Source organism: Chanos chanos, chromosome 7, assembly GCF_902362185.1.
Source record: "Chanos chanos chromosome 7, fChaCha1.1, whole genome shotgun sequence".
Lineage (NCBI taxonomy): Eukaryota > Metazoa > Chordata > Actinopteri > Gonorynchiformes > Chanidae > Chanos > Chanos chanos.
Window position 1 is genome coordinate 13,342,321 of NC_044501.1, and position 13,409 is coordinate 13,355,729.

The 13,409-nt window shown below is 40.8% G+C and overlaps 1 protein-coding gene across 1 annotated transcript; it reads left to right on the plus strand.

The window, feature by feature from the left end:
- The first annotated feature begins 2,531 nt into the window (after nucleotides 1-2,531).
- LOC115817494 (interferon-induced GTP-binding protein Mx2-like) lies at nucleotides 2,532-7,172 on the plus strand. The gene is made up of 12 exons (XM_030780805.1): nucleotides 2,532-2,721; nucleotides 3,181-3,318; nucleotides 3,713-3,867; nucleotides 4,022-4,160; nucleotides 4,393-4,591; nucleotides 4,693-4,771; nucleotides 5,046-5,168; nucleotides 5,371-5,503; nucleotides 5,610-5,768; nucleotides 5,892-5,968; nucleotides 6,082-6,303; nucleotides 6,948-7,172. Exons 1-12 carry the CDS (start codon nucleotides 2,532-2,534, stop codon nucleotides 7,170-7,172), a joined length of 1,839 nt encoding a protein of 612 aa, XP_030636665.1.
- Nucleotides 7,173-13,409: the final 6,237 nt, after the last annotated feature.

Here is a 13,409-nt window from a genome sequence, read left to right on the forward strand (position 1 = left end):
CCCTCCAGAGATGGAGATAGATAGATGGATAGATGGTTGATAATCCAAAATAAAACAAAAAGAAAAAGTTTGAGATAATTGTAAAGCTGCGTTTAAACCGAACGTGAAATGAGCGTTCGCTTGGTTAAAAAATGTTAAACCCGAGCAAAATGTTCGCCTGGCGAAAGCCAATCATCCTCAGTAAGGGCTAGAAGCCATACTCCCCTCTCAGAAACGTCTTTGGCCGCATGTAATCTGATTGGTGTAATCAAAAATGCTTGCTGTGACATAGCGCAAAATTCAGTTGTTCATTTTTCAGGTGGAAAGTGGAGTGAAATTTTGCTTCGTGTTCAGTTAAACCGCAGCTTAAAACCACAACATCCTGTTTTTTGTGACTAGCCTGAAAACCGTTTGGAGAACCATTTTTTCTTACTCATACCAACTTTATTAGAAATAGCACAAAGAGTACTAAGTGGTATTTATAAGCAAGCATAATAATTAAGAAGTCGCTTAGCTTTAAGAGCAAAATTGGCCTATTGTTTACCAAACTGGTTGAAATTATGAGATCTGATCAGTGAAAACCTGTTTAGTTTGGAATGGGTAAAAAAGGCCTGAAGCAGACCACAGTACAAACCTGACTAGCCAGTAAGACATATCAGTAATAACAGAAAACAAACTTGTTCCATGTTGGTTGGAGATGAAATAGTTCCAGACTTTGGTGACAGGGGGCATCATTTTTGTGAGGACTCTTAGAAAGCAGTGGTTTACTCTTTCTTTTTGTAGGCACCTTTGAATGACCACGGCCAAACAGACAGTAGAAAATTGTTCCATGTTGATAGATTGCATTATTGGTTGTAAACGTTTTGTTGATATTCATTACTCAGACTTAAGAAGTCTAGTAGTTATCATCCAGCTTACATGAGTTTCATGATAGCTTGGTGACTACAGTACTTCTTCAGTCTTACTGAGCAATGAACCCCAACAAATGTTTATGTGACCTTACTGAGAACAAACATGCTTTTACCACAGAATACTTCATCAGCTCATGTGATCTTCAGGGCAACAGAAATGTGGTTGCTAACATGCTGAGTTCACACTATACAAGCGTGGTAGTCTATGTCTTCTTCCATACTGTAATGGTGGTTAATCCCCAATGTTTTGACCTGGGCTTCACAGTTCAGGCTCTAAGACAAGTGGGTGAAAGGGGCATGTCAAAATTTAAGGTCTGGGAGTTCCCAATGAGATCCAGCCAATTCACATTCACCCAATCAGTGACTATTAGACAGGTATCCCTGATTGTCACTGGGACTTCTGATCCCTTGACTTGCAAGGAAACAGCAATCTGGAGAATGTAATAGTCAGCAAAACTTCTATCCAATTAGTCCTTCTCCTACTTCCAAAGTAGCTACCCAAAATTTCTGGACTTTTACTTCCATGGTTTCTGAAGTTATGTGTTATGTACTGTGCATTTGTGTTTATGTGGTGTGGTAATAGAATGTTACCACACTTAATAAGTGAAAGATCATTGCTTCTTTTGTTTGTTTTATTGCAATATTTTGAAAGATAAATACCAAGGGGAACCAGTGTCTGTGAATGTGTATGTAACATAGTTCCTTTCAGTATCCTGGAAAACCCTAAAATCTGCAAGGCCTGGAAAGACCCTATTTGACGGAAGATTTTTCCATTTTCACTTTCACTTTCACTTTCTACGATTTAAGATACCACTATTTGAGTTCACTACCACTATTTTTATTCTTGTTATTATATTCTGTTTTTCTTTAGGTAAATACTCTTCTATTATTTACATTACACCGCTTCCTTGTACCTCAGACTTTTATAATTACTACTCAAGTCCTGTTGTATCTGAACCACAACCTACGCCCTTCTTTTACTTATTTTTTTAAATATTTTATTTATGAATTTTTAGTCCGTCTTATTTATTTCATTTATTATGTAAAGTTTAGTTGGCTCTGAGGCTACGAATCCCATTACTGGTAATGATGTTTGCACTGTTATCAAGTGTATGACAATAAACTTGAAACCTGAAACTTGAAACTCATGACCAAGTGCTTCTGTATTGTCTCAGAAAGGAGAGGAAGTTATACACGCAAAAGTTGTCATCTGTACTTTCCAATAGGCAGGGAGCAACAGGATAAATTGTGAAGCCAGACCCAATTACGCTCATTTTAAGATCCGATCTGCAAGGACCATTTAGCCCCAGTGTGGAATTAGGTAAGCCATCCAACTACATTTCTAGATATTATGAAGTAATAAGGAACCTAGCAAAAAATCAGGATGATCTAGATAAATAAATGAAGTAAATTGAAAAAAAAAAAATCACAATTTTTCTCCCTTTGTATTTTGTAGTTTTTTCCCCCCAAATTATGGAGAGCCCAGAGAGCAGCTATGATAGCTTTCAAGAACAGCAGGAGGAAAGGTGAACATGTTATAGAATTTTATAATCACAGGTATATTTTGGTGTAAGATGTTGCATCTAGGAAAGTCATGCCATTGTGATTTTTCTTTTCAGTACTTTTCCTGAAACTAGACAAATGGAGGGTGTCGTCCATAGTCACTTGGATGAGAGAGTGCGCCCATATATTGACTTGATTGATTCATTGAGGCTGATTGGCATTGAGAAGGATTTGGCTCTGCCGACGATAGCTGTAATCGGAGACCAAAGTTCTGGGAAGAGTTCTGTGCTAGAAGCGCTTTCTGGGGTTGCACTGCCTAGAGGAAGTGGTAGGATCTTTCTTCCTCATTTCTCTTGTTGTGTATGTAAAGCAGATAGATTCTGTAAAATCTCAACACCTTACTTTGTTTTATATATATATATATGTATATATATATGTATATAGAACCAGGTGCGGATTTTAATCAGACATCGATTTTATCATGGTTGGTGTTGCAAATGAATGGCAAGGCAGTTTTACTTTAACTTTGTAGCATAACATAATTTATGATACAACATGATACACTGCTTACAATATTCTTACACAAGAATATTACACTGCTTACACACAGAATTTTGACACATGGTGAATATTAAACACTCCACACAAAAAGACACATTCACATAAAAGGTACATACAGTGCAGAAGCAAAGCATATAAACGGTGTTACATCATAATCAAACAGAACACAGATATCACTATTCTCGTGACATTTAATGGATGTAATTGTGTGCTTCATCCTCCACAGGTATTGTCACCAGGTGCCCACTAGAACTCAAACTACGGAGACTGAAGTGTGGGATCCACTGGAGGGCAATCATATCTTACCAAGACAAATATATTGAATTTTCCGACCCATCTTTGGTGGAGGGTTATGTTAAGAGTGGTTAGTCGGTTTTTCAAATTCTTACTTCCCTCTTTTTATATATAATTATAGGAACAGCTTACAGAGAAATCCCAGAAAAACTCTGGGAAATCCAGAGCCAAACTCCAGAATGAGGAATAGCAAGCATATCTGCTTATAATTCCTCTATCACTGCATCAAAGTTTACTGCAAATCAGTCATATCATTAAGCTGTTTTTGACATTCACTTTAATTCTGCAAGTAATGTAGTAATGCCGACAATGGCGCAAATACACATTAGACTTAAAAATCGTTCCTGAAAAAGAACAAATTGCCTTGTTTTCTTTCTTTCTTTCTTTCTTTCTTTCTTTCTTTCTTTCTTTCTTTCTTTCATCTCTTATTCATTTATTTATTTATTTATTTATTTATTCAACAGCCCAGAATGAGCTTGCAGGAGAAGGTGTCGGAATCTGTGATGAACTGATCAGTTTGGAAATCATGTCACCAGAAGTGTGTGACCTCACACTCATTGATCTTCCTGGAATTGCCAGGGTGCCAGTCAAAGGTCAACCAAATGATATTGGGGAACAAGTGAGTTTCAGAGGGAGTGTTATTTGCTCAATCGCATTATTCCTGCATCTTCTAAATTTATTTTCTTTGTCACTCCTCTTATTCTTTATTTGTACAGTTATTGAAAGGAAGATGGGATGTTAGATTTGCTTAACCTCTAAAGCTGTCATTTTAGATAAAAAATCTGATCCTGTCATTCATTGAGAAGAATGAAACCATCAACTTGGTGGTTGTTCCATGTAACGTTGACATAGCAACAACAGAAGCACTGAAAATGGCACAAGAAGTAGACCCTGAAGGGAAACGTACTCTCGGTAAAAGTTTTACTGATGCATTTTTCTGTTAGCTTAAGAGCAAATAAAATGACCTTTGCATTGTGATGCAGCATTTAAATCACAGAAATACTAGAATGATTGAAGGAGAATTGTAGAATAAAAAGCTACAATGCATGTGACAGAACATTATTCTACAAGACAAATTTTCATCTTTTTTATACATTATCTCTCATAACTAAGCTTATCGTTTGTTTTGTTTCTCTCCAAACAGCTATTCTGACCAAGCCAGACCTGGTAGACCGGGGAACAGAGAGGAACATCTTGGACATAGTTCACAATCAGGTTATACCTCTGAGTAAGGGTTATGTCGTTGTGAAATGTCGTGGGCAGAAGCAGATAGATGACAAGATTTCCTTGGCAGATGCCACACGAATAGAGAGAGATTTCTTCAGACGCCATGAGTTTTTTAGGTAACTTTATGGTAACACCTCCCCATGGTGTTTTTCATTTGTCATAGACATACTGGATTTGTTTTAGTAATTCGGTATACATAAATATCTTCTTTTGACAGCTCTCTGTTATATGAGGAGAAAGCCACAATTCAATGCCTTTCAAACAAGCTAACTCAATATCTGGTAGAACATATTAAGGTGAGAGTCCCAATGCTTTAAATCATTGTCTTTGTGTAATTCAACCAAAAGTTTTCCCATCTCACACCATTCCGTTTTGATATTATTATTATTTGATATTATGAGATTCTCCTCTAAAAGTAATTCCATACTTGCATGAAACCTCCAGTGAACATACTGGAACATGAAAAACATCATATTTAGGAATGGCAATTAAAAGTGAAAACACTAGTTCTTCTGGATTCATAAGACTTGTTCTGCAGCTCTGACAACGTGAATTTTGTTCTCTGGTTAGAAATCACTGCCACTGCTCTCAGAGCAGATTAAGAAGCAGCTCTGGGACCTAAGGAAGGATCTTAGTCAGTGTGAGCCTGGTCCACCTCTGGACCCTCAAAAGAGGAAAGCCTTCCTCATTGACGTGAGTCATCCGTACTTTATCTTAAACCGAAAAAACTCTGTCCCGCATTTACTGTGTTTTCTCTTATCACAAAACTTTTCTACCGGCATGTGACACTTGGGCATTACCATACACAAGTCTATCATGTCAGTCTGCTAGTTCAATAGAAAATATTAGCAGTTTGAAAACATTACATTTAATGGGTCAACACTTTTTCTCTCAGACCTTAACTCGGTTCAATGACAAGATCAATCGTCTGGCATCGGGGGAGGTTGTGAATGAGGAGAACCTGTTCGTTCTCCTGCGGACTGAGTTCAAAAAGTGGATGGGTCATCTTGATGAAACCAAGGCATCATGTACGTATACCGTGGACACAGCTGAGGAGAAATAGAGGAGTGTGTTTTTAGTACATAACTATCTCTGGAATCGTGTAGTAAACAGTACACATTTCCTCCAAACCAGTTCACCAGACAGTGCAGGAGGTGATTAGAGAGTATGACCAAAAACACAGAGGAAGGGAGTTGCCAGGGTTCAGTGACTACAATGTGTTTGAGATGGTGGTGCAAAGACTGGTGATCCAGCTCAAAGGCCCAGCTGTTGACACACTGAGGATCATAAGAGGTATCTTGAATAATTTCTTTTTCTTTTTCATTAAACTGAGAGAGTTTGACTTAAATGCTTTAATTTTTACCTGTTCAGTCTGTAATAAATGTGAGTGTGTGTGTGTGTGTGTTTCATTTTCAGACACAATCCAGACACAGTTTACGGATATATCCAAAGCCTGTTTCCCAAACTACCCTTATCTTCAGTGTGTCACTCTGGTAATTAATGAAGAGCGGAAAAGACAGTACCATCCTCTTGAGGAAAATTGTGAATAAAAGCTTCTGTTTGCATGTCTAATTTGTTATTATTGCATGTTGACTGAAATGTTCAGAACAAGATAGACAATATCCAGTCAAAGCAGGAAGCAAAAGTGGCAGAAAGGATCAGGGAGCAGTTTGAGATGGAGCAACTTGTCTACACCCAAGACGGCATCTACTTCAAAACCTTAAAGGAGACTGCCCCTGCAATAGGGGTTGAAAAGGCCTCAGAAGACAACTGTGCAGGCTTTGATAGCAGGTCCAATTACCCTGAGATGCTGAGGGCCTATTATGAGGTATAAGGACCACTGTACTTTATCTATTGACAAACACAGTGCTTTATTTTCTACTTCAACTTACATGAAATCTTTGGACTGTTTCTGTAAGCATGCATTTTAGTTGTAGGAAGAAACTTTCGTGGTTGTCCTTACAGAGTTCAAAAATGAGCTTCTCATGAATATTTTCTTATGTAACTTTTCTTAGGTAAGCTTTCTCACACATGTTCATTAGATTTAAAAAAGACTGGAGTAACTCACTTGGGCCCTCATTTACAGTACTTTATCTATGCGCAACGCAGTGCTTTATTTTCCACTTCAACTTACATGACCTCCTTTGACTGCTGGTCAATGTGGTTATGAGAGATTACATCTAAATAATACTTACATGTCTGTCTTTAGATGGTCCAACAAAGAATCACCAATGAATATCTCAAAGGCTTTCTTAGATAAGGCCTGTTTAGTATGGTCTCTAAGAACAGTGTTGTGCAAACATTGCATGTCGCTTCTAAAGTAACAAACTGTTATAAACACTTAAGTGTAGATTCTGAGGAAGAAACATAGGCTGAAGTTTGTCTTGTCAGTCTTGGTGTAGTCCTTTAAACTGTACTTGCACTTGAATGACAAAGTCTCAAATCTAAGATTTATTTCTCATTCATTCTCAGATTGTGGTCCAGCGGCTGGCAGACCAGGTGCCCATGCTGATTCGTTTCTTCATGCTGAAGGAGTCAGCTCAACTTCTCTGCACCGAGATGCTGGGTTTGATGGATGGTGCCAATGTGGGTGAGATCCTTCGGGAAGAGTCCGATACCAGCAGACAACGCGTAGACATGCAGAACCGTGTGGATCGACTGAGCATGGCTCAGGAGAAGCTCAGCAACTTCATCTGAGAGAATGTTGAGAGGAGTGCAACTGTCTGCCCGTAAGAGCAAATATAAGAAAGGATCCACTTTCTCAAACTTCATCATTACAATAAAAATGTTGTTACTGACCTCACGTCAAGAACTAAAGGCTGTAGTCTGCCAGCAATTTATGAACAGAGAAGCTACTGACAATCAAGATGGTTTTGCTTCATGTCTCTGTAGGAATTTCTCAGTTCTCAAATGTGTTTCCTATGTCAGTGCTAATACATACATTTAAACTGCTATTCATTGAGCTGCCACCATACTGCTTTTGACCTCATTTAAATTTTCATTAAACTGACTTGCCAGTTTCACAGATACATGACTGTTCCTCAGACCCTTCTTCCATTTTTACATTGTTACTTACATTTTGTTCATTTTAGGTTTCCATGTGCATTAGCTATAGGGCTGCAGGTGTGTAGTTCTGTTGTAGAGTTGTGTCACTGCTCCTAACACAATAATCTGTGATATACTGGAACATGCACCCTTCCCTCAGTGTATCCAGGTAACGGAAAAAAATAAGAGGTTTAATAAAGATTGAATGAATAAATAAATACGTACCAATTTTTTTTTAGAATTTCGCATTTATGACCAGGCTTATACAAATCTGGCCTTTCTTTCTTGCAAGACATTTTTCTGAAGCAAAACAAACATTTCTCACCCTTTTTTTCCAAAGAAAAGCAAACAAAAACCCTCACAAAGGTTGCTATTTAATATCAAAATATTCTTTTGACATTTTCAAAAGAATACCACCACCAGTTAAGACTTGGACTCCCCGAAAAGAAGTAAAAACAACAGCTCGGGGGGTCGAAACATTTATATTTCCTATGTCATAAAGCTCTGGAGGAAAAGTTGACCCCCTCAGTTGTCACTGGAATTCATATCTGCATAGAGATTCCTACTGCAAATTCATTACATAGGCTAAATATCCCATGCAGATTTTATCTATTGAACTGAAGTCAAGTACAATCAGAAGACCCCACATAGCCAGTTTCTTAATATCATTCTGCACACTTATTAAACTCTCAGGTAAAAATCATTGTCCAGTTGTTCACTTATATGATGCAATCATTTTTATATAAGTATATAAGCATTTCATGAAATAGCTTGTGACTGGAATCTCATGGATTTCTTTAGAATGTCCCCATAGGACAAGCCTTAATATTGTGGAAATAATTAGTCCTCTGTTATTACATGAGAAAGTTATTTAAAAATACTTAAACTTTGAGAAGACTAACCTCCCTCTAGATAGAGATATCTCAAAAGGGATGGCAACACCTTGTGGTTTCATATCCAGTTTAAAGCCCAACACATTGCTATCCTTATCAGTGAGCACACATGGAAGAAGATATATATCTACTTTTCAAAATACTCAAACTTGTACTCTGTGTACAGAAAACTAACAAGGATTCCATTTGTGGTATGGTGTCTGTGCCTTAAGGTCCATGATCATGGTCAGACTTTAGATGATCATTAGTGGTCAGGACATCTGGCTAGCTGAAAATAACATGGTTAATACCAGTCGTTGTGTGAGGCAAGAGTCAGCATTGGTTTTGTTGCTACAAACAATCCCCGAAAATGTCTATGCTGAGATATATGACATGTCAAAGTGAGTTGAACTTTATCTGCTGAACCAAGAACATCAAATAAAGCTCTCCAAGAGACATCTACACATGGGCGTCAGTTTGTTTTGAGAAGTGCTGGGGACAACGACTGGATATACATGTTCACACCCCTTTTCAGTGGTGGAGACAAAATGGGCCACGACAAAAAGTGGTGGGGACATGTCCCCAGTGTCCCCATTGTCCCCAGTGTCCCCAGTGTCCCCAGTGTCCCCAGCGTCCCCAGCGTAAAAGACGCCTATGCAGCTACACCTTTTACTTTTACCGAAACGTCGCAAAAGTCCTCTGCTTCCAAATCAAAGTTTTCTTGTCAGCGACCCTGCAATAAGTCCCAAATCCGATTGTGACTGTACTGGGCCCCCTTGCCTCTCCTTTCTTCTTCCTCCCCTTTTCCTCTCTACCATTAGTCCCCAAGTAAGTCCACTTACATCGCTTCTTGTGGTTAAGTGTGCCTCTTCTTGAGTAATGATTAATTCATGCATAAGGTTCTGGTATACTGAGGGTAGTGAAGCAGTTGTCATTGTCTATTGCTATTTTCTTTGCTCTTCTGTTTGTGGCGTGCGTGCGTGCGTGCGTGCGTGCGTGCGTGCGTGTGTGTGTGTGTGTGTGTCGAATGTACCTTAGTTCCATCCAAAGTCAGCTATATTCCACAATAAATTCAGTCTCTACCCGTTTGAATTCAATAAACATTATAATAAACATTGACATTTGGTTTCTATACTCTAAGTATGTGATGAAATGAAATAAAATTTTAAAAATGTCTAAAATGATACAACAAAATGACAAAGGTCCTTTTCTTTTTAAATGTTCCTTTTTAAATGAATTTATTAATCGAAATCAAAACTAATGCGCAAAGCATGCAGTTAACTATTTCCGTCGGGAGGCAGTTAACCATTTCCGTCGGGAGGCTATGCACAGGACACAAAGGAACATCACTCCTAAAGGAATTCCAGTACAGTAATTCCACTACAGGAATCTTGCATTTCCTCAAATGCTCAGGTTAAGGCCATTGTATGTATACAGGCCTTTCTCATCAGAGCTACAATTTTGAATGCGACTGTCACACCTTCATTACATCCCCCATCTGGCTGAGCCTACCAGTGCTAAACTTTGCTGGTCTACAAATCACCAGAATCAATTAACAGATTCTGTCATCATTTCCGTCTGTTCTCTGTCAGTATCTAATCACCATGCAATGTAGGGGTGTGCAAAAATATCATTATCGTTTTCGATTAATCGTTTTTTAAAATTCGTCTGATTCGATATCGATCTGTAAAATTTATGGATCAATCTTTTAGGCTATATGCATTTTTCCCGGGTTTTCTAGATTCATTTCTGCAATGGTTAAACATACCCAGAGAATTAAATAAACGGGCTGATGTAGCCTGTCATATTAAAAGCAATTACTAATCCCCCCCCCGGTGGTTAATATTCCAGAATTCTGGTCATGTCCTTAAGTCTGGTGATACGTGCAGCTCTGCCAGACGGTAACAAGGAGAGCAGTCTCATGCTGGGTGGCTGTGGTCCTTGATGATGCTGTGTGCCTTCTGCAGGCACCACCGGTGGAAGATATCCTGAATGGCTGGGAGTCTGTTGCCAGTGATGTGCTTCGCCGCCTCCACCACTCTCTGTAGTGATTTGCGGCTGTGGGCTGAGCAGCCTCTGTACCAGACTGTGATGCAGCCTGTCAACAAGCTCTCGATGGTACACCTGTACAATTTTGTGAGGATGCTGGCGTTAATGCCAAACTTTCTCGGTCTCCTCAGGAAATAGAGCCGCCGGCAAGTTTTCTCAACCATGGTGTCCGTGTGTAGTGCCCAGGAGCAGTCCTTGGTGATGTGTACACAGAGGAACTTGAAGCTGCTGACCCTTTCAACCTCAGCATCACCAGTGTGGATGGGGAGGTGTCCACCTCCTGCTGTCTCCTGTAGTCCACAATCATCTCTTTAGTTTTACTGATATTGAGAGAGAGGTTGTTGTCCTGGCACCAGCTAATTAGTGTCTTCACCTCCTCTCTGTAGGCCGTCTCATCGCTCTCTGTGATGAGGCCCAGGATCCTCGTGTCCTCAGCAAACTTAATTGGAGCTGTTGTCAATAAACAGGAAGTACAGGAGGGGGATAAGCACACAACCCTGTGGTGCGCCCATGTTGAAGATCAGCGAGGAGAAGGTGTCGCTGCCGATTCTCACCGCCTGAGGTCTGGCGGTCAGGAAGTCGCATATCCAGCTGCAAATGGAGGTTTCCAGCCCAAGATCAACAAGCTCAGAGACAAGTTTTTAGGAAATGATGGAGTTCAATGCCGAGCTGTAATCAATGAAGACCTTTCTCACATATGAATTCCCTTTATCCAGGTGAGTAAGCGCAGTGTGTGTCACCAAAGCAATGACATCATCCATAGACCTGTTTGATCTGTATGCAAACTGAAGAGGGTCCAAGGTGTGAGGAAGGGAGGAGCTGATGTGGGTTTTGACTAGTCACTCAAAGCACTTCATCATGACTGATGTCAGTGCGACAGGGCAGTAGTTGTTTAAACAGAGGGCCACTGGTCTCTTGGGGACAGGAACAATGCTGGATGCCTTGAAGGGGGTGAGGACCACGGACTGACTCAGGGAGAGGTTGAAGATGTTGGTGAACACCTCCGCCAGTCGGTCAGAGCACACCCTAGGAGCCTGGCTTGGGATACCTTCCGGACCTGGAGCTTTGCCGGGGCTGACCCTTTTGAAGGATGTCGGCCGTTTCTAGGCTCAACATGCTAGCCTTCCTGTCCACATGTGGACACGATCATTAAAGGTGTTGAGCTTCTCTGGAAGCGATGCGATGGGCTGAACAATGTCCCTGTCTTTCCCTTTGTAGTCTGTGATGCAGCGTAATCCACTCCACATGGATCTGGGGACAGAGCTGTAGTAGTGGGATTCGGCATCCCCGTAGTCCCTCTTGGCATCCCTGACAGACTTCCATAAGTCATATCTGGCTGCTTCATAGGTGTCAGGGTCCCCTGAGTTGAAGGTGGTGGTCCACGTGAGTCTCCCTGCTGACCCAAGGTTTCTGATTGGGGTAGGTGCAGACGGTGTCTTTTGGAACAACATCGTCAACGCACTTACTTATATAGCCTATGACAGAGTCTGTGCATTCACTACAATTTACTAATGTTGCCATTGGTTGCGTCCTCAAAAATATGCCCATGTGTTGTCTCAAAGCAGTGCTGTAAGACCCCCTGAGCCTCTTTGTTCCATTCGTAAATGACCCTGGAAACCGTTTTTTCCTGTTTGAGTTTCTGCCTATATCGGAGGTGTGCAATGGGTTTTTCACTTAGGCAAGCAGAAGTCCGGACCCGCCAACACACAGATATCCAGATATCCACACACATGGTACCTGAAGTGGTCCATTACAGAAACAGTCAAAAGAGCTGGAAAATAAAATCAAACATACCGTTTTATGGCCATACAGCATAACCATACTGCTCTCTAGAACTTGTAGTCTGCCCAATATGGTACAACTGCCTGTCTCATGGTTTTCTACTGTCTGACTTTCCTGTCTTGAAAGTGCCTGTCTTGTGTCTTGCCGCACCCTGTCTAACCAAAGGGAAAAAGTTTTTGTCTGAAACCTTTAATGCAAAAGCTGATGTCAGGACAGGGCAAGCGATTGTAAAACCACTTGCCTTCTCCAACACTTTTCAACAGGACCCATGATGTCAGCTGAACAGATCCGCTGTTGAGTTTAACAAGCTATAGGCAAGCACAGCCTATTCTCAACAGAAAAGCACAGCAAAACAGGGCAAAAACAGCACAAGAGAGTAGTGGGTGGGTCGTGGGAGAAATGGATTCAGATAGATAGTAGTAGATTGTGTATTGTGCATATATGTAGAAAATTATCACTCTTAAGAGATATCTTTTGACATTTATTTTCGCATAGGAAATTTAGGTAAGCAGTGCTTGCCTTACTTGCCCTGACGGCACGCCACTGGCCTATATGCAGGCAGGCACGAAGTAGCGTTCTGCTTTTCCAAAAGCAGGATGGGAGAGGGGTTCATAACAGTCTCTGAATGGGGTGTAACAGTGATCCAGGGTCTGCTCTCCCCTGGTAGTAAAAGTGATATGTTGATAATATTTTGGGAGAACCTTCTTCGTGTTGGCTCAGTTAAAGAGTGTGAGTTCTCCAGTCCATTCACAGTCCTGTACAGCTCGTCCAGGGCTAAGGATTTATCATCCTGCGGGGGGATGTAAATGGCTGTGAGGGGGACTGAGCTGAACTCTCTGGGGAGGTAGAAAGGTCTAACTTTGATGGTCAGCAGCTCAGGAACTGGGGAGCAGTCCGATGTTAAAACACAGACATCCATGGCCCACGAAGAGTTAACCATAAAACACACACCCCCTCCCCTCAACGTGCCTGAGTCCTTCGTTCTGTCTTGTCGGTAGACGGAGAAACTCTCCAGAATGACGGCACAGTTTCTCTGTCAGGTTCTGCACAGAGACCCGGCGCACTTCCATCTATTTGTTTTCCTCAGATGACGTGCAAGTAAACAAAAGACCCAGAGGAGTGGGTCTCAGGGCATGCACTGACTAACTGTCAGAGGTGTTCATCAACATCTTCAACGTCTCCCTTA